This window comes from Phodopus roborovskii, unplaced genomic scaffold, assembly GCF_943737965.1.
Source record: "Phodopus roborovskii unplaced genomic scaffold, PHOROB, whole genome shotgun sequence".
NCBI classification, from domain to species: Eukaryota; Metazoa; Chordata; class Mammalia; order Rodentia; family Cricetidae; genus Phodopus; species Phodopus roborovskii.
This window is the reverse complement of record NW_026126607.1, coordinates 47,178-73,659: the sequence shown is the minus strand read 5'-3', so window position 1 is coordinate 73,659 and position 26,482 is coordinate 47,178. Positions and strand designations below refer to the sequence as shown.

Here is a 26,482-nt window from a genome sequence, read left to right as displayed (position 1 = left end):
GGTCAAATCAGTCAGGCCAATTGGTTTGTCATAGTCAATTATCAAGTGAAGGGAAGCTAACACTGTGTAACCATGACCATGTAACTGTGACTATCCACACTGATTCTTAAATACTCCTCCAAGAATTTTCAAGTAACCATCTTGGTGTACAGAGGTGTGTGAGGTATAATGTGGCCTATGAATCCTAAGTGAAAGCCAAGCCACAGAGTCTAGTCTTGTGGGTAGATCAGACGCAAAATAGCCAAGTCTCTTGTGTTTGCAACTGATAAATTCAAACAGTTCATTGGGAACCAATTTATGTACTTGCTTTTTTTTTTGTTTGTTTGTTTTGTTTTGTTTTGTTTTTGTTTTTTCGAGACAGGGTCTCTCTAGGTAGCCCTGGCTATCCTGGAATTCATTCTGTAGACCAGGCTGGCCTTGAACTCACAGAGATCCATCTGCCTCTGCCTCCTGAGTGCTGGGAATAAAGGTGTGGGCCACAAAACAGAGATTCCTAGTCTAATTTCAGAAAAACTAAAAATCATAGTAACAGTCAAACTGTGCAAGAACTGACCAGCACTGGCCATGGAGCCTTCTCTTGAGCAAGGGTCTACTGCAGTATGACAGTCACCACTATTGTAACAGACAGCAGGCCAGTCAGGTACACTGGTCCTTAAAGCTACTCCAGCCAGATTTTAACACTGATATTCTAAACCAACTTACAAAGGAGCAAAAAGATCAATTTTTTCAGCCAATTATGAAAATCAAGTATATTTTTAGGAAACATGTTTTAAGTAACACACACACAATGTTATTCTCCATTTTTGAAAAAGATTTTAGGAAATCAAAGACTTACTGAAGAATATATATAAGAGAGCCAGGAAACTCAATGAAACTGCTATGGCGAGATTTGTATCAACTGTAAAAGCAAACACTAGGCCCAGCCCCCCACACAGCAGCAGGGTGAGGAATACTATGAGCCATGAGAACTGGAAAAGGGGCTCGATCTGCTGTCCTGCAAAAGTCTTCATTTCATCTGAAAGAAAAATTAATGTGAAGTTTTACTTGTTCTGCTTAGATGTAACTCATTCTTTAACTTTCCTGTTTTAATATGAGCTTGTACTGAACCCTTAAGTGCCCTAGATAACATTGTTGTTGCTTCACCATTTAAACTAACATTTCCTTTTTAATCAACCTGAGCATCCCATCCTCCGGTGCACACCTACCCTCATCCCCCAGTCTCGAAGATGCATAAACTCTCATGTCCATTATTCTCATCTGTCAAGGTTTTACTGATACTAGGTTTTGTGGTTTGTACCAAATAAAGTATTGCTCACACATGCAAAAACAGAAATAGGACTCTGTCTTCAAAATACACATCACCTCCATTTCTCTTGACCCTTCAGCCTTCCACTGCAGTTCTCAGAGGTACATTAAGTATAATAAGAAACACAGTTATTCTTTCTACAAAATTTGAGTTTATTTTAAATGCACACCATAGCCTGTCCATGAAGAGCCAAAGGTAAGAGTATTATGACAGGGGAGGAGGCCTCTGAAGGCGGAAAGGCCTGGATTATCAGCAAGGACACTTGGTCCTGACCACAGCACAGAGCTCATGGAAGGCCTGCAAACTGACCAGTGTGTGAAGAACCCACTTCACTGCCCACGCACTACCAAGGGTTACACCGGGTGCTGACCCACAACTGAACCTGTTTTACAAAGGAAACATGGAAAGGTGAACTAGAGGGAGAAACACCAACCCCCCCAAGCAGATGCTGAGACAGGGCAACCACACTCAGAGCTTTTACTGCACAGAACAGTGTTGTCTCCGAGGACTTCATAAAAGCATTTCTTTACCTTCTAGTTTCTTGAGTAAGAAAGACTTCCCACTTCCCCACTGTGCATACAACCCCACACAAATGGGTGGCTGCATGGTGGGTTCACTGAGAATGTCTGCCAGGGCACTGCTATACAAATCGTAACCAAGCATGTCGCCGTCTGTTTCCGTAGGAGACAAGTGTCCTGTGATTAGAAGCACACCACATCCTTATATTAACAGTGTGTCACTTAAGAAGGAGCACAGTTCTAACCCATTGTTGGGGGGAGGGGCACCTAATCCTGACCATTTAAGTCTCTGTAAAAACAGCTCCAGATTCTTATATAGATACTGTATTTTCAGAAGCATAATGTATGTATTATAAAATACCTATTACTTAATGATAAGATACAATATTCTGAAGCACAGCTAAGGAAAACAAAAAACAAAAACACTGACAATTAGACACAGTTCTCTCTCCTCTGCCATTTATCATGTATTCCTGGGCTGGGGGCACAGCTCTGCAATCTGCAGCTCTGCAATCTACAGCTCTGCAATCTATAGCTCTGCAATCTACAGCAGAGCACTGCTGCCATTCGTGAGCCTTGGGTCCAATCCTTACAGCTAGAGGTGGGAGAAAAGTTCAAGAGACACTTCAACTGCAGAGGCATTTTTTAAAAAATAGAACATATACTGTAAAGTGTTAATGTAGAATATAATAGGCAATCAAGACAGAATAATTCTTGGTAAAAAGATTTTATGACCAATTCTTCCTACGTTAAGGCAACTCAAACAAACAACACCACCAAAGAGATAGCTATTTTAAAGATTAAAAAAATAATAATAATAAAACAAGAAGATGGAAGATGGGCTGGGGAGATGCTCAGTGTTAATAGGCTTCCAGCATCCACACAGAGCAATTCAAAGGGCCTATAACCTAGTTCCTGGGGATCCAACACTTTCTTTTGGTCTCCACAGGCACACACGCACACACGTATGCACACAGGTGCACACACACTTACACACTCATGCACGCACGCACATGCACATTCGCGTGCGTCCCCCCCCCACACACACACATGCACACATGCAACACACATTCACAAACACAGAAATATCCCTATAAGTAATTGTTTAAATATTTTTTAAGTGTAAGAACAGCTAGGAAGTGTTTAACATCATGAGCACATGAAAGGCCACATGGGTCTAGGTTGGTCAGAGGACAAGTCAGAAGCATCAGCTCTCTTCTTCCAGCTGGAGCCCGAGTTCCAGGAATCAGGCTCAGGTCACCAGGCTTGACCAGCAGGAGCCTTTATACTTTGAAACACCTTACCAGCCGAGAAACAATTTTTAAAAAAAATCTTTCTGTTGGTGAGATGACTAGGAAGACACTTATATACATATAGGCAAAACACTCACAGATAAAATAAAATGAATAAAGCTAATAAAAATCTTTTTTTTAAATCTTTTTTTGGACCAGGTATGTTGGACCATTTCTTTTCCATATAATTTTACTTAAAATTCATTATTTAAAAATTCAAGTAGGAGTGTTGAGCTGCTTAGAGGTAAAGCTCTTGCCTAGTATTGACAGGGCCCTGAGTTCAACCTCCAGCAAAGCACACATGCACATGAACACAGATATGCACATACATGCATGTACACAGACACACATACATATATGCACACAGACACAACATACTATTGTGCATGCACAGGTTCAGTCAAGGACAAAACTCATCACTTACTGGCTCCAAATATTTGTGTTAAAATGCTTTTCTGGTGGCTGCAGTCAATGTTGTAGGGAGTTTCGCCTGCTTTGTTGGGCCTGTAAAGTAGCCGCCCATCTTTGGGGTTCCTTAAAAGAAGTTCTGCCAGTCTCCGGCTCCTCCCTCGGATGGCAACATGCAGGGGAGTGTCACCTTTCTGTAAAATGGCAGCACAGGCTGAACTTCTTGTCCTCAGGCCAGCTCTAAGGAACACTTTTCATGCCCCTATAAAGCAGACGATCTAGAGGTGCACGTTTTCACAAATGGTACAAACATAATGTGAATTTGGATCTCTGTGTACTACAGTTCCCTCGCTATCTACCAGCACTTCTCAGAAACATTTCCCTCCAGGCTTCTAAGATGCAGCTTCTCTCCCTGCAGCTCACCGTGTGCACCTCCCAGGCCAGGACCCACGCCTCAGTAACATTTCTCCATCACAACAGTCACTGTCCTGGGCAGGACCCATGCCTCAGTAACATTTCACCATCACAACAGTCACTGTCCCGGGAAGGACCCATGCCTCAGCACCATTCCTCCATCACAACAGTCACTGTCCTGGGAAGGACCCATGCCTCAGCACCATTCCTCCATCATAACAGTCACTGTCCTGGGCAGGACCCATGCCTCAGCACCATTCCTCCATCATAACAATCACTGTCCTGGGAAGGACCCATGCCTCAGCACCATTCCTCCATCACAACAGTCACTGTCCTGGGCAGGACCCATGCCTCAGCACCATTCCTCCATCACAACAGTCACTGTCCCGGGCAGGACCCACGCCTCAGCACCATTCCTCCATCACAACAGTCACTGCCCCAGGCCACTGCCAGCACTTTTCTTCACTAGTTCATGCTCCAGTTCATGGCTTTCTTCTACCAGCTTCCAGGCCAGTCCCCAAGCACTGTGATCAACCCCATCAATCCCTGTAACCTTAATCAAGCATCTTCCATCATGGAGTCTACATTCTCCATTGTGTCATATCTGTCCTCCGTCACTGCAGTATCTCCAGTCTCTTCATCTTTCACCCCTGTCACCAGCTGTCACCTCCCCTACAAGACTCTGCAATCATGAGAGCATTCACAGCCCACACTGAGAAAGACTTGCATTTGTGAGGACCTCTCCAGTCTGCCAAGTATTCTGTCTAGTACTTCACAAACCATCCCTTGATGACAACCAACATGTGAAACTTAGAAATTATATCCCAGCTCTTGCCTACACTGGCCGCTCTGAGACAACACATGAAAGGCCTGCACGTCCTTCCCCTGGCTCCTGGGGATGGACCTTATCCAAACTGTTCCTCTGTCTCACGTTCCTCTCTAGTTTCCTTCCTGTGACAACAAATAGTACAGTAACTGCTGAACTGAGCAAGTGTAAAGGAGCAAGTGCTGGGTACTTTGGAAGACATAGAAACAGAAGACAAAATGGTTCTGACGTTATATAGCTGATGACTTAAAAGGAAGAAACTTGATAACCAAGAATACTTACAAAACCAACAGCACGACACTCTGAGGGCTAAACTCCATCTGTTTTCATTGCTCTCTACACTCGGATCTTCATTGCTAACACACGCACCCACATGCCCTACACTAACTCCAAGTTCTCATCCCCACTTTGGAGGTCTTGTCAGCTTTTCATCCCATACATCCCAATGGCTGCTGGTCACAGCCCGACTGTCTATCAGTCCTCAAACTCAACACAGCCGAACCACCCAACACCATTCCACATTCTCAAACCCACAAGAAAGCAAAATATCATCAGCTCACAAAATTTCTGGAAAACAAGCAAAACCATAAATATGCAGAAAATAAGCACAGAGCAGCAACAGCTAGGTTAGACATATTTATTTCACAGTTTATTTTTGTGAAATAGCATATGAAAAGCCAGATTTCAGACTCATACAAGCATCACTTCAAATACTAAAGGCACAGGGCCCCAGATCAGGGGGCTAGCACTTCACTTTGCAGGGGCAAAGTCCCAAGGCTCTACATTCAGCATCACAGATAAGAACTCTTACAGCCTCTTCCTTGTCCATGTACAATCCCCAGTACAATATGTTCAGTGAACAGCTGTTTCCTTACCATGAGAATCTGTCAGCAAGCACGTGCTGACTGTCTCCACAGCGACTCCCAGTACTATGTGTTCAGTGCTTTGGTTTTGGTTTGGTTTGGTTTTTGTTGTTGTTATTGTTGGTTTTGGGACAGTGTCTTACTACTAGGCCCTGGCTGGCCTAGGAATTCTCTATGTGGGTCAGGCTGGCCCCACACTCACAGAGATCCACCTGCTTCTGCCTCCTGAGTGCTGGGATTAGAGGTGTGTATCACTGCATCCAGCAGAAGTTGTCAGTTTCAGAAGTCTTTATGTCCTTCCTAATTAATTTTTTTGTTTTTTACTTTTATTTATGTGTCTATATGTGGTTATCTGCATGTGAATGTGTATCCTCAGGGAAGCAGGAAGAAGGCATCAGATCTCCTGGGGCTAGAGATACAGGCAGTATAACCTGCCCCATAAGATGCTGGGAACTGGACCATCAATGCCAGTCTACAGTCTACTTGGAGAACACACCCTCCCAGCCCCTCTATATTCTCTGTAGACTTGTGGAAAGATACCCCTGAGATGTCCTCCTCATGTGGTGGTCAAGGACAGCTCCCACAGCTGGTTTCCAGCTACAGAAGGGGAACAGTAAGCACACTAAGCATGCTCACTCCACACCATGATGCTGGAACAGAATCACAAGGCCCTGCGTACAATCCCAGCTAGTCGTCTCATCTCCAGCACTCCCCAGATGTGCAGGTCAGTGTACCGCCACCTCTCCACGGGCGCTCCACACAGACGTCCTTACCTTGTCCACGGCAGACACCTTAGCTCCCTTATCCAGCAGCAGCTCCACCACTTCAATGTGTCTCATCTTGGTGGCCTTTATCAGCGGTGTCTCGCCATCCTGTGGGCACAGACAAGGTTTAAAGAACAAGGTTTGCCTTTACTTCAGCAATTCTACACTCAAATATTCTGACGAAACATAATTTACAAACTGACAAGGAGGTGCTTTTCCTTTCCCAACCAGCAATTTGAATGGAAATAACTATGTTACTAAGGCATTTTAACCTTTCTATCAGAATTAGAAATGTATTTTCCCCATAGAACACCTGACTGCAACCTCCAAAGTCGTGCAGAGCTTCACACGACTTTGAGTGAAGCAGAAATGGCTGATGTGGGGAACCAAGCACAGCTTGCAGAGGTTGTTTAAAGCAAAGGTGTTCTGCATTCCAAACAGAGCATTAAGAACACGGGGGGAAGCAACCTCTTCCCAGCTTGTGACTAGCTGACAGTGTTTTCTGACAGATACATAAGTGTCATTGTTGCAACTCTAAAACCATCCAGCTCACAAAAAGAACTTCATCTGTACCTTCGTGCATATTTCAGTGTCAGGATTGCACTGCAGAATATCTCTCACCATTGTGGCATTTCCCTTTTCAACAGCCCAGTACAATGCAGTCTTATTGTCCTGTATATGAAAGAAAACCATGTAAGAGGCAGTATTAAAGATTGCCCTTTATGAATTAAAGAGGTGGGAGATGACATCAATCTACATGAGTCCTAGGATTTACTTTGGAGAAACTCTTTATGAAAGGGTCCGAGAAAACTCAGTACTATGTAAATAGCCACCACAGAGCTGCTAAGTCGTGCTCTGCTCTGTTTCTGTGTTGTGGAGGTGGAGCCCAGGATCACACATCCTGCACAGGCACTATATCACTGTGCCATATCCACAGCCCTGAAACACTTGTGTGATGCAATCAGATTCCAGGAAGAGAAAACAGGTTAGAGATCACCGATACCCAAACTCTGCTCTTTTGAACAAGTCATTATTAAACATGCTGACCCAGGTAACAGTATATGTGTCCACCTCTCTTGAAGACAGTGAGTAGGAATGTGTTCCTAACAAACACAGGCATTACTGTTTGTCGCTCTCTTAACCTAAACCCACCGGTACACTACACTGCTTGAACAGGTCCTTCAGCAACCTGTCTGGCTCCTCTGATTCACACAGACCTGGAAAACAGAGCTAGAGCGCATCAATTAAAACTGATTAAAAATAGATGCACAAAACTGACAGGCACAGAGTAATCAGTGGCCTAAAACAGGTGATCCAGGAACCATCTGTTTGTGAAAATCTGCCTTTAATTGAGAAGACACCTCCTGTAGTGCCACTCTAGGTTTCCTAATTCGATATGTTCCTAAGGGAGTTCCCAGCCTAAGAAATGAACACAAGATGCCTGGCTCTTAGAGTGACACTTACACATCCCCACTGCTCCTCTTTCTATTCCCATCTCTTTCATCCCACCATCAGCAACAGGTTGATCTTCCATACTTACATAGTCTTTTCCTCTCCATTCTTGAGCTTTCTCACACAGTCACGGTACCTTCCTGAAACCCCCTGCCTTCCTTTCTCCTACCTTCTGAAACTCAGCCTACTGTCAACGTAACTCCAGCGAAACTTAGCCCACTGTCAATGTAACTCCAGTGAAACTCAGCCCACTGTCAATGTAACTCCAGCGAAACTCAGCCCACTGTCAATGTAACTCCAGCGAAACTCAGCCCACTGTCAATGTAACTCCAGCGAAACTCAGCCCACTGTCAATGTAACTCCAGCGAAACTCAGCCCACTGTCAATGTAACTCCAGCGAAACTCAGCCCACTGTCAATGTAACTCCAGCGAAATTCAGCCCACTGTCAATGTAACTCCAGCGAAACTCAGCCCACTGTCAATGTAACTCCAGCGAAAATCAGCCCACTGTCAATGTAACTCCAGCGAAACTCAGCCCACTGTCAATGTAACTCCAGCGAAACTCAGCCCACTGTCAATGTAACTCCAGCGAAAGTCAGCCCACTATCAATGTAACTCCAGTGAAACTCATCCCTCTGTCATTTGTAACTCCAGAGAAACTCAGCCCTCTGTCAATGTAACTCCAGCGAAACTCAGCCCTCTGTCAATGTAACTCCAGCGAAACTCAGCCACTGTCAATGTAACTCCAGTAAAACTCAGCCCACTGTCAATGTAACTCCAGCGAAACTCAGCCCACTGTCAATGTAACTCCAGTGAAACTCAGCCCTCTGTCAATGTAACTCCAGCGAAACTCAGCCCACTGTCAATGTAACTCCAGCGAAACTCAGCCCACTGTCAATGTCACTCCAGCGAAACTCAGCCCACTGTCAATGTCACTCCAGCGAAACTCAGCCCACTGTCAATGTAACTCCAGCGAAAATCAGCCCACTGTCAATGTAACTCCAGCGAAACTCAGCCCACTGTCAATGTAACTCCAGCGAAACTCAGCCCACTGTCAATGTAACTCCAGCGAAACTCAGCCCACTATCAATGTAACTCCAGTGAAACTCAGCCCTCTGTCAATGTAACTCCAGCGAAACTCATCCCTCTGTCATTTGTAACTCCAGAGAAACTCAGCCCACTGTCAATGTAACTCCAGCGAAACTCAGCCCACTGTCAATGTAACTCCAGTGAAACTCAGCCCTCTGTCAATGTAACTCCAGCGAAACTCAGCCCTCTGTCAATGTAACTCCAGCAAAACTCAGCCCTCTGTCAATGTAACTACAGTGAAACTCAGTCCACTGTCAATGTAACTCCAGCAAAACTCCAGCGAAACTCAGCCCTCTGTCAATGTAACTCCAGCGAAACTCAGCCCTCTGTCAATGTAACTCCAGCGAAACTCAGCCCTCTGTCAATGTAACTCCAGCGAAACTCAGCCACTGTCAATGTAACTCCAGTAAAACTCAGCCCACTGTCAATGTAACTCCAGCGAAACTCAGCCCACTGTCAATGTAACTCCAGTGAAACTCAGCCCTCTGTCAATGTAACTCCAGCGAAACTCAGCCCACTGTCAATGTAACTCCAGCGAAACTCAGCCCACTGTCAATGTAACTCCAGCGAAACTCAGCCCACTGTCAATGTAACTCCAGCGAAACTCATCCCTCTGTCAATGTAACTCCAGCGAAAATCAGCCCACTGTCAATGTAACTCCAGCGAAACTCAGCCCACTGTCAATGTAACTCCAGCAAAACTCAGCCCACTATCAATGTAACTCCAGCGAAACTCATCCCTCTGTCATTTGTAACTCCAGAGAAACTCAGCCTTCTGTCAATGTAACTCCAGCGAAACTCAGCCCACTGTCAATGTAACTCCAGTGAAACTCAGCCCTCTGTCAATGTAACTCCAGCGAAACTCAGCCCTCTGTCAATGTAACTCCAGCGAAAGCCAGCCCTCTGTCAATGTAACGCCAGCGAAACTCAGCCCTCTGTCAATGTAACTCCAGCGAAACTCAGCCCTCTGCCAATGTAACTCCAGCGAAACTCAGCCCTCTGTCAATGTAACTCCAGTGAAACTCAGCCCTCTGTCAATGTAACTCCAGCGAAACTCAGCCCACTGTCAATGTAACTCCAGTGAAACTCAGCCCTCTGTCAATGTAACTCCAGTGAAACTCAGCCCTCTGTCAATGTAGCTCCAGTGAAACTCAGCCCTCTGTCAATGTAACTCCAGCGAAACTCAGCCCACTGTCAATGTAACTCCAGCGAAATTCAGCCCACTGTCAATGTAACTCCAGCGAAACTCAGCCCTCTGTCAATGTAACTCCAGCGAAATTCAGCCCACTGTCAATGTAACTCCAGCTAAACTCAGCCCTCTGTCAATGTAACTCCAGCGAAACTCAGCCCTCTGTCAATGTAACTCCAATTCAACCTGCCTGTGAAGGCTTTCCTTTGTTTCCTTTCTATACATCAATGTTCACTTTAATTTAAAAAATTGTGTGTGTGTGTGTGTGTGTGTGTGTGTGTGTGTGTGTGTGTGTGTACATGCACTCATGCATGCATACGTACACACACACTTATGTGGTAACTCAGAGACCAGAAGAGGGTTTCAGATCCTTTGGAGTTGGAGTTAAGGCAAGCTGTGCACCACTCAGCAAGGGTGCTGGGAACTGAACCCCAGGCCTCTCAAACAGCAGAAAGCACCCTTTATCCAGTTAGCCACCTTCAGCCCCTTGTTTTATTTTTTTGAGGCAGATATTTACTGCACAGCCAAGAATGGTATGGAACTTTTTTACTTGTATCTACATTTAAGTGGATATTAATTCAGGAAGTTTAGAATAGTGTCAATAATACATAAGTACAACAATAACACATAGTCAGTGCCTTAGGACATACATTTATCTCCACAGAAAGTAGGAGGGGAGACATCCTGACTACTTGACACATGTGTTCATGGTACCCCCAATCTGAGCGCACATACCTGCCCTCTGATGTCTATGTCAGCGTATTTTTGGAGAAGTGCTCGAACAATCTCAACATGACCACCTCTAACAGCACCAATCAATACAGTGTCCCCACTCTGCAAGGACAAAAAACAAGGTCTACTAGTAAACAAATACACATGTTCTGAAATTAAGGTTACTCACTTATTAATATAGTAGATTTGTATTTGTTCTAAAAATCTCTTTGAAAAAGAGTATCACTAAGGTGAGATTTCAAATTAACTGGTACTATCTGATATTAGCAACCCCCTGAGTAAGAGAGAGAGGACACTAGTCCTTAGAATAAGGGCTCATGATGTTCTTTAATGAAAACTTAAAAGACAAACTACTCAGATGGAATCTAGTCTCTTTGAAGGTAATTTCCCATCACACATATCATTGAAATCACAGGACACTGGCTGGCAGTTTGGATGTTACATAATAAGTCCCCTTCAAATACTAATGAGTCATAAAAGCAACAGGCTCTAAATTGGGAGCACAGAGCTGGCATGCTGTTACACCTCTAAAGGACAGCAAGGGCTGGTCCCAAAGCAGTGTCTGTGGATACAGCCAGTGGGCAGCCACAGGCTGAAAGCACACACATCATCATCCTCCTGCACAAGAACCAAACAAGGTAAATGCCTCACAAGCACACTTCCTCATGACATTCAACCAGCAACAGCCATTTGAAACACAGCTTCCTACACACTTCAGACTCATTTTGCCATGAGCTCGGGTATCTTGTTATTTAATTGCTAAACAGTAGATCAGTTGTAGACATCTATGTTAAATCACCCTATGAGTTGTTGCCTGCTTTGGTTCTGAGGCCCCAATGTGCTGCAAGTCCAGTATTCCTTAAGGGTTACAGGGTTAGCACTGGGGTGTAGTATCTTTGCTGCCCCAATAACAGCTTAAATAAACCCAAGGCAGACCAGTTCTAGTCTGGTAAACAATGGTGTGGGTGAGAATGAGTAACTTGATAAAGAACCCATTTCCTTGTTCCAGTGTGCCAGGCACCATTCTAAACTGGAAACCAGATAAACAAGGTTCCAGCTCTAAGAAAATTTACAGTCTAACAAAGAAAGACAGCATATACTAAAATAAATAAACCAAGACAAACACGATACAGACAGAACAGCATATCCGAATAAAAGTCCCTCTGGACAGGACAGCTAAAAGTGACCTTTCAGACTAGGCAGATATAAGCAGAGGTGAAGTGCATGGCCAGCATTCTCCACTAAGAGCACAGCATGCACATGGCCCTACACCACAGCAGGACAAGATCAGCATGCACAAGAAACAGAAGGGGCTTACTAGGACTGCAACCTCCTAAATGGGACAGTGTGACATAACAGTAAGGACAGTGACATGCCAGGTCTGTAAACTAAAACTGGAGTATGTATCCAAAGTGTAAGAGAAGGCCTTGGATGACTTCAACAAAGGACTGCATGCATCCAACAGCACGCAGACATAAAGCAGAAGCAACAGAGAAGTCTGTTACAAATAATAGGCGAGAATGGCTTTGGCCAGGGAGGGCAAGTTTTACGTGAGTCAACAGAATGACATGGGTTAGGTAAGGAAAAGGTAAAGCAGAGAGTAGGGAGTAGTACTATTTGCTGAGATGGAGGAAACTGAGGGAAAGCAGCTCCAGGTACTTAAACAAAAGCAAAACCCCACTTCCATTTTATTTGCTGTAAGTTTTAAAAACTTACTAAATAAATATACACTCAATTGGAGAGTTCCGAACACATATGTGTAACTTCAGGGAAGAAGTCAGGAGAGAGAAAACAAATAAATCTTAAGTATAAGGTAGAATTTAAGTCCTGTGACAATGAGTAACACCAGCCATGAAAAACACCCCAGGGATAGTTACAAAGAAACCATTTCCAGTAACAAAACCTGGAAATTTTAACTTATTGGTTTCAAAAGCAGAAATAAATTTTCTCTTAAAACAAGCTCATGTCCTATGTGAAGACTTGGTGATGAGTGCAGCTATGGAGTTTGCCGCCTACTTCACTGCTATAGAAGAGTCTGAGGGGGTTCCTTACCCTGTCAGGTATGTTCACGTATGTCCCAGCATCCAGCAGGTCCTGTACAATCTCTATGTGTCCCTCCTTTGATGCAATCATCAAAGCGGTGTTCCCATCCTTGTCAGTCAGGTTTACATTCGGATTCCTCTTCAAAATCTCTTTCACTGACTGTGTGTAGCCGCCTTTCACTGCCACAATAAGTGCAGTCATCGAATTCTTCAAAGTAAAACAAAGAAATTAGTATGTTCTAGAAAACATATTATGTATGCCATAATCAGAAAATGATTTTCAATTATTAACAGTTGAGAGACCAGCGAGCTGGCTCAGTGGTTAAAAGTATCTGCTGCTCTTCCAGAAGACTGGAGTTTGATTTCCAGCACCTATACTGGGTGACTCACAAACATTTCTAAGTCCGGCTCCAGGGAATCTGCTGCCCTCTTCTGGCCTGTGCAGGAACTCCCACTCATATGCATATATCCACAGGCAAACACAGACACATACACATAATTTTAAAAATATACTCAAATTGTAACAGTTGGTGGTGTTGGCCTATAATCCAGGCCCCTGAGCATGCTAGGAAAGGGCTCTACCACTATAATAATCCTCTAGCCATTAAAAGTTATTTCCAGTCAGGCCAGCAAGAAGGCTTAGCTTATAGAGACACTTGTTGCCACGCCTAATGACCTCAATTAGATCCTTAGGAGCCATGTGGTGGAAGGGAGAACTGGTTCTCAAAAGTTGTCCTCTGAACAACACATGTGTGTAATGGCATACATGTGCCCCTTTCCAATAAATTAACAAATGTATTAAATTTTTAAAAGTTAGTTCTGACAAAATGCCAATATAAATAAAAAGACACATGCCAAAAGTGACAGGAGATATATGTTCAGGTTTTGAAACAAGTTGTTCTTTGCACTTTTTTTCACTGTGTATGTACATACATGTAGGTGGACATGTGGAGGTCAAGTCATAGGAGTTCATTTTCTCTTTGCACAACATGGATCCCAGTGGCAGAACTCAGGTCACTGGGTTTAGCAGCAAGCACTTTATCCACTGAGCCATGGAGCCATCCTGTATTTTCAGTTTTCAAAGATACACTACTTCTGTTGAGTCATTAAACTATCCGGTTCAGTGCTTTTCCTGATAATAGACTCACTCACAGGGAAAAAACCCTTTACAGATGTTACAAGGTTGAAAAAAGGACTCAAAATTCAACACTTTCCAATTTAAATAATTCACAGTAAAATGGATCAAACTCGAAACTAAGAGTTTTTTATAATAAAACGTTTAGGAAAAATGACAACTTAAGAGATAGAGCCTATCTCAATAAAAGTTTAATAATTGATCTTTAACAGTACTTAAAAGCCCATTAATATATTCTAAATAGTCCTTTAAAATACTGGACACTTTCTCACATTCATCATCAAATTATCACAATAGTGAGCTGTTCATCTAGTTGATAACTCAGGAGAGAGAGGCCAGTGGACCTGGGACCTGCTGTGGCCCAGCAGGATGAACAGTGCCTTAAAGGCCATCATGGAAGAGAGGACACACTGGACGCCATTGCTCTAGGAAGTCTAGTATGAGCTACACCATTTAACTTGGCTGCAGGTGTCCAGAGATTTGGTGTTGCTTCCTCTCAGACTCAATCACGAGCTGTCTGACATAAGATAATAACCACACAAGTAATAGCCCTTGGTACTTGAAAAGTACTTGCTGCACACAAACATTAATTTCTGAAACATTCTTGGACCTCTAAGAAAAAGCTATTTGTGAAGCTCCTTGTGGCTCTCCAGCACTCTTAGCATAGATGAGGTACACAGCTAGTGCTCAATATTGAATTAATAACTGGCAGTCAGTTAGACTGGACCAAATTTTAACCGTAATGGTTCATGCCTGATGTCCTTAACTGTTTATTAGACAGGAACAACACCTTACAACAAAGATCCCACACAGTCCAACATTACTTTAAGAAAAGGCATTTTAATAGAGCATGTTTTCCTACAATTATGATTAAAAACCAGCTTGGCATGGTGGCACATGACTTTTGTCCTAGGTCAGGAGGCAGAGGCAGGACGATCTCTGTGAATTCAAAGTCAGCCAGATATACATTGCAAGTTCCAGGCCAGCCATGATACATAATGAGAGACTATCTCAAAAAAAAAAAAAAAAAAAAATTAAGAAGGAAAGAAGGAAGGGGAGGGCTACTTCACCTAAAGAATTTTTGGGGGGTGGTTTGAGACAGGGTTTCTCTTTGTAGATCTGTAGACCAGGCTGGCCTCAAACTCATGGAGATCTGCCTGCCTCTACCTCCCAAGTGCTGGGCTTAAAGGTATGCACCACCACCCCCTTGCTTGACCTGAAGAATTTTTAAGTTTACAAGATTACTGAAAATTATTCTTCATGGTGTCCATTTCCCAAAATTTATGTACATTAGCAACAGATCCTCAAAGGCAAATATGTATTGTTTTTCTTATCACAACATGCTTATTTCCAAAGTCAATGCCACTAAAGGAGTCCCAGCATTTAGCAGCAAAGACAGGAAAGCCTGGGCTACATAGCAAAGTTCTATTTCAAAACTAGAAACAACAACAAAAAAAATAACATTTAAGAACTCCAGGGAAACTTTTCTAGGCTTGTATGAGCTCAAATTATTTTCTTAAAGAAAAAATGCCTCTCTACTAGAAGGGCATGAAGAAGAGAGGTACTTACGGCTCCTTCCTGATCAACATCAGCTCCCATGGCCAACAAATGCTTCACACATTCCAAATGACCCTTTCGGGCAGCCCACACCAAAGGGGTTGTTCCATACTGTTAAAACAGGCAATAAACTCAAAATTACCTTTGGACACATACTAAAAAAAAGCAGCTCATAATGAAGTTATATTTTGAGTATTCTTAGGTAAGTATTTATACTAGTCATAATTTCAGTCCTAGATAAAAACCTATTACCCTCATTCTTTTGTCCTGAGTAGGTAATCATTTTATATGAAATGTCTTTAATCAACTTTATTTAGCTTTTCCAAACAAGATAATCTTTCCACTTAATTTTCAATAGGCATTCACTGTTTCCTATACTTTATGACATAACCTGAAGTCTAATGGTGTAAAAGTTAGCAACCAAGTATCAAACACAGCTCAGACAACTTCAAATGGTTAAAGTGCTTAGTCTGTATCACAGACTAAGCCCAGTTCATCATCATAGGATAATATTTTCATACAAGAAAGTGACCCCTAAACTAGGTCAAAGTCACAAAGTTATCGAGGTTAAAAAAAAAAAAAAAAAGCCAGGAAGTGGTGGCACACTCCTTTAATCCTAGGATTTTGACAACAGAGGCAGGTAAACTTCTGAGTTCAAAGCCAGCCTGATCTACAAAGGAGTTCCAGGACAGTTGGGTTATACAGAGAAACTCTGTCTCAAAATAACAAACAAACCAAAAAAAAAAAAAAAAAAAAGTAGAAAAATACCCACAGAACCACCAAGCTTCCAGATCTGTACTCTTAACCATAACCCCAATCAACCTGTCTACTTGACAACCACAGCTGTAAGGCATTTTCTCATGGAGTGATCAATGGAGGAGTACCCAGCCCATGGCGAGTGGAGCCTGGGTTCTCTAAAAAAAGCAGGCTGAGCAAGTCATGAGGAGCAAGTCAGTATGCAGCTCCCTTCCATGGTCTCTGCATCAGCTCCTGCCTCCAGGTTCCTGCCCTGAATGAATTCCTGTCCTGACTTTCTCCAGTGATGAACAGCAATGCGGAAGTGTAAGCCAAATAAACCCTTTCCTCCCCAACTTGCTCTCTGGTCATGGTGTTTCAACACAGCTATAGAGACTCTGACTGGGACACCAGCTTTCCTGGTAGCCTTCTCTCTTAAAAGCCCATTGTCACCATTTCTCCCACACTTCAAAAGTAACTTGCAACCATTACTTCCAATCACCAGCTTTCAAACTCTAAGCACGAGGAAAGAGAGAAACAAACCTGAATTTTAGAATAATTTTCACACAAACACAGCAAGTGAGATTGAAAGTAGAAAGAAGCTATAATAGAAAACATTAAACAACGAAGACACCAGTCCATTATCCATGTCTCTTTTAGAACAATGAATTTGAAGTAATAAACATCAAGAGAACACTTAGCCCACAACACAAACAGAGGACCCATCTCTAAGTAAGATACATCAGAGAAGTTCATAACAGGAACACTCACCTTGTCAGAGCAGTTGACTTTCGCACCATTCTGCAGCAGAAGATGCACTATGTCGGCATGGCCTCTGCCAGCTGCCCAGATGATGGGATAGACACTGTACTGCTGGGTTACACAGGCACCCACAGGGTGGAGCAAGAAGAGAGTCTTTTAGATGCACATTTGCAACACAAATTCACCAAGCAGAATTAACACAAAGTCATGTTTTTTTTAACCAAGTTAGAGACCATTCTCCATTTTAAAAATACAAATATTCATAATACATAATTAAAACTAAGATGTGTTAAGCCGTAATAACATATTATCAATGCATTCATTTTTGCAGAGTTAACACATCTATTGTGATTAGCCAACAGGCAAGATTAGTAAGCAGAAGAAGTAAAAAGCACATACAGACATGTATAGAATGTACAGAAAATGGTATGGGTTCTTGGTAAACATCTTTTCAAGAAACTCAGAGAAACGATGCACCCATGATAAGATAACCAAGGAATTCACAATTTCCTTTTGAAATGCTACACAATGACGGTTAACATTTGAGTTCATTGAACAAAAATATTTGCTTTTTCACTGGAAAAACTGAGAAAGGACAATGTATAAAATTTTCATTGAGTCTTAGAATGGCATTCTATATGATGTTCAATATGATCTAAAAAAATCTCTACCCACTATGAAATATAAAAAGCCTGCAACACTCTGTACGAAGACTTACCATTCACATTACAGATTCACTTTTTTGTTAATGCTTACCAAACCGGTGACATTTGGGTTGGCGCCATGAGAAAGAAGCAACTGGACAACGTCAGTCCTGCCTTTGTAGCACGCCCACATGAGAGCTGTCCATCCCCCCTAAAGACAAAAGGGTGTGCGGAACTGTGTCATCACCAAGCAAGGAGTGTCTGTAACCAGGTCCTCTACACACATCTCTGCAACTGCACTGTTTTATCAAGACTATTGTCTTGAATCCTCAGGCTCCTCGGAAATAAACAGCAGAACATAGACTGAATAAAATCTGCTGAGTCTACAGTAATCACTGCAAAGTTTGTATAGTAAACGTCAAAAACTGAACTAGGGACACTCTTGCTTCTAAGAATCACTCTGGCTGCTCACAGCCTAGAAGGTAGCAGGGTCATAATATTTGGGGGCATTTTACAACCAAACTAAGTACAGTAATATCTTCCTAAATTTGCAAACATAGGATGATAGAAGTAAAACCCTGTGTGGCACAATATACTATGAAGGGAAAAACAGACACTGTAGTGTCTTCAAAGTTAAGCCACATGTACTTTGTTAACCCCCATCAGCTAAGTAATGTATGATGTATATGTCAAGGCAAATCACTTCCTTCCTTGCTTGCTCATACTGTTAAAACTGACTTCTTAAAAAGTTAAATGTCTTTCAATCTAAGTCAAAAATTATCCCTTTTCTCACTTTTATGCCTTACCCAGATCCTGATCAAACAGGAGGTGCATGACAACTATGAGCCATGTCCTATGAGAACTGTAGTGTTCATGGACAGCAGCCTGGGCAGATCATACACACACACAAACACACACACACACACACACACACACACACACACACACACACCAGGAGACACTATAACACCAGCATTTAAAACATTCAGTCACTCCAAAATCCAGCCCCGAGTCATAAAACAAAAGGACTCTATCTTGAAAGCACAGACAAAGTTTCCTGCATCTCCATCCCTGTCAGTGACTTTCAGCTAACTGATGCTGCCCCATGGAAAATGCACATACCATGTCACGATGCTCCAGATTGGCCCCACTCTTAAGCAACTCCTCCACAATGTGGGTGTGCCCCTCTTTAGATGCGGATATAAGTGCTGTCCAGTTGTCCTTGAAAGTATTCAAAATGGCACATTTCAGAATAAGAAACAACATTCCAAAGTCAGGGATACACTTGAATTTACATGCCAAATGACCGTCCAAACTGATATGACATGAGTCGTGCATGCTAAGCCTCTGTGGAACAACACGGAAGCTATCTTTAAGACTTTACCTCCTATATCAGGACTGTCACTGGCCTGTGTCAGGACCCTCACCGGCCTGCATCTGGACTGTCACCTGCCAGATCAGGACTGTCACCGGCCTGCGTCAGGAATAATGGCACAGACAGCAGTGTCATGGGTGCTAGTTGAGTCTCCTGAACTTCTCATCACATACTGTGTTGTAGAAAGGAGAGAAGCTGACCACCAAAACCTCAAGGGTGATCCTGCCCCTAGCAACTGTTACTCAAATTAAAGAGCCTGCAGCCCAGTGTATGGAAACATGTATTTAGTGTTAAAGTACAGCAGCTGCAACTGGGGAAGCTAGAAATATTGCAACAAAGAACAGTTCTCTCTTGTTTTGTAAATAAAGAGCAGAACTGTCCTTTTATTTAGGACAGTGGTTCTCAACCTGTGGGTCACAATCCCTTTGGCAAACCTCTATCTCCAAAAAATATTATGATTCACAACAGTAGCAAAATTACAGATATAAAACAGCAACAAAAATAATTTTATGGTTAGGGGTCACCACAACATGAGGAACTGTATTAAAGGGTCACACAGCATTAGGAAGGTTGAGAACCACTGTTTCAGGGAGTGAATTAATTCAAATGATCACACCATGGGTAGTGGCACATGCTTTTAATCCCAGCCCTGGAGAGGCAGAGGAAGGTCTACACAGTGACTCTGTCTTAAAAACACAAAAATTCAGATGGTCACTAAAGCATAAGAATCCAGCTGTGTGATCCTAAAAGTAACTAGAAGAACACTGAGAAACCCAAAAAACAGGACAGTGATTTGTACTTCAGAGGCATCATCAGAAGGGGCCATTATTAAGAATAACACCATCTATAAGTTGCAATTACAGAGTCACTTAACAGCACAGCTCATACACAGAAATATTCTTAAGACACTTGACTATACAGACATGAACTTCAGGAGTGCCATGTGCACAGGGAAAAAGTAAAAAGGCATGAAATACTTGGCTGTAAGCAAAAAATTCTCTCCTGATTAAAACAACAATGAAAATGATGTAGCTGGGCTGGAGAGATAGCCCAGAGGTTAAGAGCACTGACTGCTCTTCTTGAGTTCCTGAGTTTAATTCCCAGCAACCACATGGTGGCTCACAACCATCTATAATGAGATCTGGTGCCCTCTTCTGGCCTACAGGCACACATACAGGCAGAATACTGTGTACATAATAAATAAACCTTAAAAAACAACACTGAAAAATAAGAAAAAGAAAATGATGTAGCACATGAGACAAAGGTGAGATATATCTCAGAGAACTCTGAAAATATTTATTTGTTTGTTTATTTATTTATTTATTTATTTATTTATTTATTTATTTGTGGGCATGTTGCTGTGACTAGCCTGGAATTCTCTGTGTAGACCAGGCTAGCCTGGAACTCAGAGACCCGCCTGCTTCTGCCTCCTGAGTGCTGGGACTGGGATTAAACGCATAAATTACCACATCCAGCCCTCAAAGTATGATTTTTAATCATGTTCTTTAATCACTCTTACAGACAAATTAAAGCAGGGCTGATGGGTAGATTATTTATGCCTACCAAGTCTTCCAGGTTGCAGTTGGCTCCATTTTTAATCAGCTCTTTCACGATTTCCACATTGCCCTGTTCAGCAGCTATCATCAGGGGAGTCTGGCCGCACTGGAGAGCAAACAGGACAGCAAGCTTAGCAACATGGTGTGCTCTCACGCCAACACTGACAAGCACCACACTCATCTTTTCACATATGTGTGCAGAACCCTGATGTGCTTCCTATATTTCTGTAATTTATCAATAGCTTTGAGCCTACAGACTCAGTTTACTGATGATCTAAAAGTCATAAACTAGTTAGGGGATATAGCTCAGTGATAGGCACTTTCCTCAAATATACAAGACCCTACATTCACTCTCCAGAAAAATAAATGAGTATCAAAGCCATTAGAAATGTAACTTTCTGGGGCTGGAGAGATTGCTCAGTGGTTATAAACACTGACTGCTCTTCCAGAAGAAGACCCGGATTCAATCCCCAGCATCCACATGGCAGCTTACAACTGCAACTCAAGTTCCAGGACCAGACACCCATGGCAAAACACCAATGTACATAAAATAAAAAAAAAAAGTAAACTAAAAAAAGAAATGTAATTTCTCTCCATAACATTAATAATCTGTTTTAGACACTATGAGTTCTGAATTAGCAAACACATGTTACTATAAGGATAAGGTACTTAAAGAGTTAACCATGACTACTGGCTTAAACAAAGTAAACACAGGCATTCCCATAATGAGGGACATTAAATTATATGTGATGGCCACATCACTTATTAGAGGTTGAGGTATCATGTATACATGAGGTATCATGTATAAACAGATTTTCCAGTTTATCATTTGAACATTAAATTTGATCATCAACTGTTCTAAAAAGCAATGTACAATGTGACCTCACAGAAGCTGGCAGCATGCACTATATCTATACAGGTTCAAGCCAGAAGGGGTCACAGAGCTAAGAGAACAAAGCAGACAGGGCTCTCACCTCCAACTAAGAAGACATCTACAACTGGTACTAGATGGCAAAGGGAAAACCAATTTTATTCAGTGGCCTGTCACTGGATCTACTGACCCAACCCTAGGTAAGTCCCATACCCAGGTGGACTTAGCCAACACAAAATTAACTCAATGGTATTTTGTGGACTTTTTGTACGGTCTCAGTACTCTCTACCACCCAGCCCTCCTCCACCCCAAGGAAAGGTGACCTTGCTCTTTCCAAGATGGAAGTAGTCATAATTGAGACTTATCTAGTTTATAAACAAAAGGGGCAAAAAACCCAGCTTCACTGATGGTTGTCAATTATATGCTAAATGCACATATATATATTATTTTATTTTGCTGATCTAATATTTAAGACTCCTTTTCAAGAATGATGACCAAGGGCTATGGAGACCTGAGTCAGAGTCTCAGGACCTACATAATGGAAAGAGAGAACCAAATTCTCAAGCTGTGTTGGAATTCCTGTGTGGGTAACATGGCACGCACACATACACACAACAAATAAAATGTGATAAAGATGATAAGCTAAACACAGTAAGATGAAGAAGCTTAAATACTCTAAAGATAAGAAAGGGGGGAAGAATCTAACAACTTTGTGAAACTCTGGATTATTCTTAGTCTTGTTGAATACAGGGCCTTGCTCATGCCAGGGAAGCATTCTACCAAACAACTATACCTCCAAGTCCAACAGTTTAAAATAATAATAATGATTTTTTTTGTTTGCTTTTGGGGGTACAGTATGAGTATATAGACTAATTGGTCTAAAACTTACTATGTAAACCAGGCTGCCCTTGTACTCACAAAGATCTGCCTATCTCTGACTCCTGAGTGTTGGAATTAAAGGAGTACAGCACCATATCCTGTTCTAAGGTTAAGTTTTATGAGAAGAGATGGCTCAGTGGATGAAGATACTTGCCACCAAGTCTGATAACCTCATTCTGTCCCCAAGACCCACAAGATAGTAGAGAAGCAACTCCTGAGGGTTGGTTCTCCCCAACCTACACACACACACACACACACGCCCACGCACGCACACATGCACGCTAGCAGGCACACATGCATGTACACACTTGCGCGCACACACACAAGTTTATTAAAAATAAAATTAAAAAGTGTCAGTTGCAGGGAAACAACTCAGCAGTAGTGTTCTTCCCCAACGGTATGAGGGCATGGGCTCCATTCCTAGCATTGAAAAAAAGGAAAGAAGGAGCTGGTGAGGTGGCCTGGTGGTTAAGAGCACCAGTGGCTATTCCATAGGCCTGGGTTTAATTCCCAGCACCCACCTGGTAGCTCACAACTGTATGTAACTCCAGTGCTCTTTTCACGACCTCCACATGCTCAGTAAAATACCCATACACATAAAATAATAAAATAATCTAAAAAATTAAGATTTATTAAGATAAACACATACTTTGACAGGTGAAATTTTTATTATTCTCTAAAATATCACATCAAATAGTTTTCAAACATCACACTGCATCTGATGACATAAGAACAATTTCACAGAAATGTTTACGGTATCTAAGGTAAGTTTACTAATTAGTTATTAAACAGTAACACAGAGTATGTAATGCCCTCTAAGACATGCAGCATCTAGAATCCCAGGGTATGTGAGATGAACAACTCAGGAAGATCTGAGACTTCACTGAAAAAACATGTAGTCTGATTGGTCTATCTGAAGGGAGAAGGGGGTCTTAGACTACGAAGCTTCCCAGCGGCACTGTGGTTTCAAAGAGCCAAACCCCCTGAATACTTACTATTCTATCGGGGGATGTCAACAAGCCTACATTCAATATTCAACAATTTGTGTCAGTTAAAAATACTTTCAGGACACAGATTCTGAAATATTCCAACATGAACTTGCATGAGGAACCCACCCATGGAAGCAGAGAAGCACCTACCTCCCACCTTCATCCTTAGCACAACACCTTGTGTGAGAGCAGTGCACACACTCGTGAGGAACTCATCCCCCGTGCCTTGTGTGACAGCAGTGTGCATACTCGTCAAGTGCTCACACTCAGCCTCACCTCATTTCTCTCATCTACATCTTTGCACTTCTCCAGAAGAGCTTTCAGTGCAGGGATGTTTTCTTCTTCCACATAATTTATCACACTCTGTGATATCAGAACCGACATTTTCACAGGAATCTATAGCCAACCCACTTTATTCACCTGTAAAAAACAAGTCAGACAAAACGTACATTTCTGGTTAGAAATAAACAAAGTTGTTATTAATTATCCTTCAGTTTTATCCTCAAATGTGTTCAGATACACCTCCAATGGTAAAAATACAAACAACTCCTCACACTTCAACTGTTGGAATGCTAAAAAGATGTCCTTTCTCAGACTGTAGCGCATATCAAACCCAGTTCATCCAAAACCCAAGACACATGCTACCCAGCTTCATCACCAAGACCCCAAGCACAAAGGAGTGGTACTCCATTGTTCCTATTGCCGACCATGTCTCAGCTCGCATCAGCCCCAGCTCCATCCTTCCAGGGCCCAGGCCTTAGAACTATCTATGACTTAGCCCTCCTTTTTACATGAGAATCTAACATATAAGCAATCTAAAATAGCAAGCCCTTCTAGCTCTATCTACAAGATGCACTAAATCACTACCAACCTACAAGCCACCCTGAGTTACCTCACAGCTTCCTAACTGGTTTCCATACTTCCACTCAGCCTCCCTTGATAGACAGCCTCTTCTCTGTCTATAAAGTATCCACAGTGAGCTTCTAAATGAGCTGGCAGAGGCTAAAGGGGTGTGGGTAGGAACAGAAAAGGGGATGTTGGTACAAGAGTACAAAATTTTAGTTGGACAAGGGCAAAAGGCTCAGTTCAGTAGTCTGTATCTGTGATTTATCAACAACATATGATGTTTTCAAAGTAGCCAAGTAAGTTGATTATAAATGTTCTCACCACAAAGAAATTATAAGGATGTGAGGTGATGAACAAGTTAATTAGCCTGAGTTGGTCAATCCACAATCTATGTACACATGGAAACATAAGTATATAGTTAGTATTTATCAATCAAAGATAAAGAACCCTTAGGCATGGATACACCAGAATCACTGGGAGGGCTTAAAGCACTGATCCTTGCCCTCCTCTCAGAGCTTCTGACTCAGTGGGTTTGCATCTTTGACCAGCATGCAGGAGACCGAGCTGTCAGAATTGGTCTGAATCTTTTGCTTCCCAGAGGACAGAAAAATCAAATAAATGTTTCCATCTCAACAGAGTAAGTGGTGTGGCCTCTCACCTACTTAACGCCTATAACTGTATGGTCCTACAACTCCTCCTCAGTCCCTTCCTCAAATGATCATGCCCACTCCACCCAGGCATCTGTGCTCAGTTTGTCTGCTACATTTCTCTTAATCATAGCTGGTCCCTCATTCTTGCAGGAGTGCTATGAGAAAGTGTAGCCCTTCCACAGGATGTATGAGAGTAATGACTTTGGCTGCCCCATAGTAACCCCAAACTCCAGCCCCTTGACCACTTCCTTGCTCCCCACCGGTTTCCTAGGGCATAAGTTGGAAAAAGTAGAAACTTGGTGTGTGTTTTGAGGAAGTGGGGGGTGGGGTGGAGTGGTGTGATCAAGATACATTGTATGCATACATTAAATTGTCAAAGAACAGGTAAATATTTTCTAAAATTGTTTTAAGTAGACTGTATTTTATTCAAGGAGCATCTAAGTGTAAAGCCATCAGTGCCCACTTTGCCCACTCTACAGATGCAAACTCAAAACTAACCTAAGTGTAACCCTAAGCACAAAACTGCTGCAAGAAAGCACAGTTTCTGTAAACTCTGATTAAGGAAACTGCTTCACTACAAAACTAAAGCACAGTACATAAAAAAAGAAAAGGAAAAAAAAGAGAGAGAAGGAAAGAAAGAAAAAAGAAAGAAAGAGAAATCTGATAGAACGGGGTTCATCAAAATTTTAAAAAGAAAAACAAAAGACTTTACCCCTGCTAGGAGAATTATATTGCTCCTGAGGACCTACTCAGAACAGATAACTTGTTTCTTTGATTGGTTGGTTATTAAAAGTTTTTTTGTTTGTTTCTGGTCTTGAAACAGGCTCTTAATATATATTTTAGGTTAGCCTCAAACTAGAAACTCCTGTCTGCCTCCCAATGATGAGATTACAGACAGGTGCTGCAGTCTGACTGAGTCCCACAGACTCATAGACTGTCTGGGATGACTGTGTCACCACCCACCTCACTCATGCTGGATTTAGATGGCATGAGAATTTTCTGAGCTAACAGGACTTAAGTGAGTTGATGCTATGAGGAGCTGAGATTCCTGGGGTCCTTGGGATAGAGTTCAAGTTTTACATGCAGGAAGGAAGTCTACTTCTGGGACCAGTGGGCAGATAACACTATTCCATGTAAATATGACCTTCTGGAACAAAAAATACCTGGACCAGACAGGAATACATCCGGGGTTGCTAGGGGACCAGACAAAAGGTGAAACACTGCATAGGAATGCAAGGGAATTGGAGAATTAATGGATAGTCTCTGCCTCAATTGTGCTGGTGTTACATAATCACACGGGCCTCTCGAAATTCAAAACCTTACCCCAAAACTACATTCTGTAACATGAAAATTAATTATATTGATATGCTTTACTTTAAACAAGTTATTTGATCCAATAATTTCACACCTAGGAAATTCTAAAACCAGGACAGACGTGGATGAAGATCTTAAATATGACATAACTTTATTCAGAGGAGGAAGAGCACTTACTGCTCTCACAGAGCATCTGGATTCAGTTCCCAGTTCAGGATCTCTTACAACTCTAGCTCCAGGGGAGCACCTGCATTCATTCAATCAGTATACACAAA

The 26,482-nt window shown here is 42.3% G+C and overlaps 1 protein-coding gene across 1 annotated transcript in view; it reads right to left on the bottom strand.

Moving 5' to 3' along the window:
- Nucleotides 1-26,482, bottom strand: part of Kidins220 (kinase D interacting substrate 220) — an 80,069-nt gene that overhangs the window by 50,413 nt on the left and 3,174 nt on the right. The window contains 13 exon segments of the mRNA XM_051205971.1: nucleotides 836-1,015; nucleotides 1,837-2,001; nucleotides 3,541-3,718; nucleotides 6,401-6,499; nucleotides 6,965-7,063; nucleotides 10,856-10,954; nucleotides 12,905-13,102; nucleotides 15,599-15,697; nucleotides 17,093-17,194; nucleotides 17,840-17,938; nucleotides 18,850-18,948; nucleotides 20,666-20,764; nucleotides 23,674-23,817. Of these exon segments, the coding sequence (XP_051061928.1) occupies nucleotides 836-1,015; nucleotides 1,837-2,001; nucleotides 3,541-3,718; nucleotides 6,401-6,499; nucleotides 6,965-7,063; nucleotides 10,856-10,954; nucleotides 12,905-13,102; nucleotides 15,599-15,697; nucleotides 17,093-17,194; nucleotides 17,840-17,938; nucleotides 18,850-18,948; nucleotides 20,666-20,764; nucleotides 23,674-23,781 (1,624 nt within the window). The 5' untranslated portion in view covers nucleotides 23,782-23,817.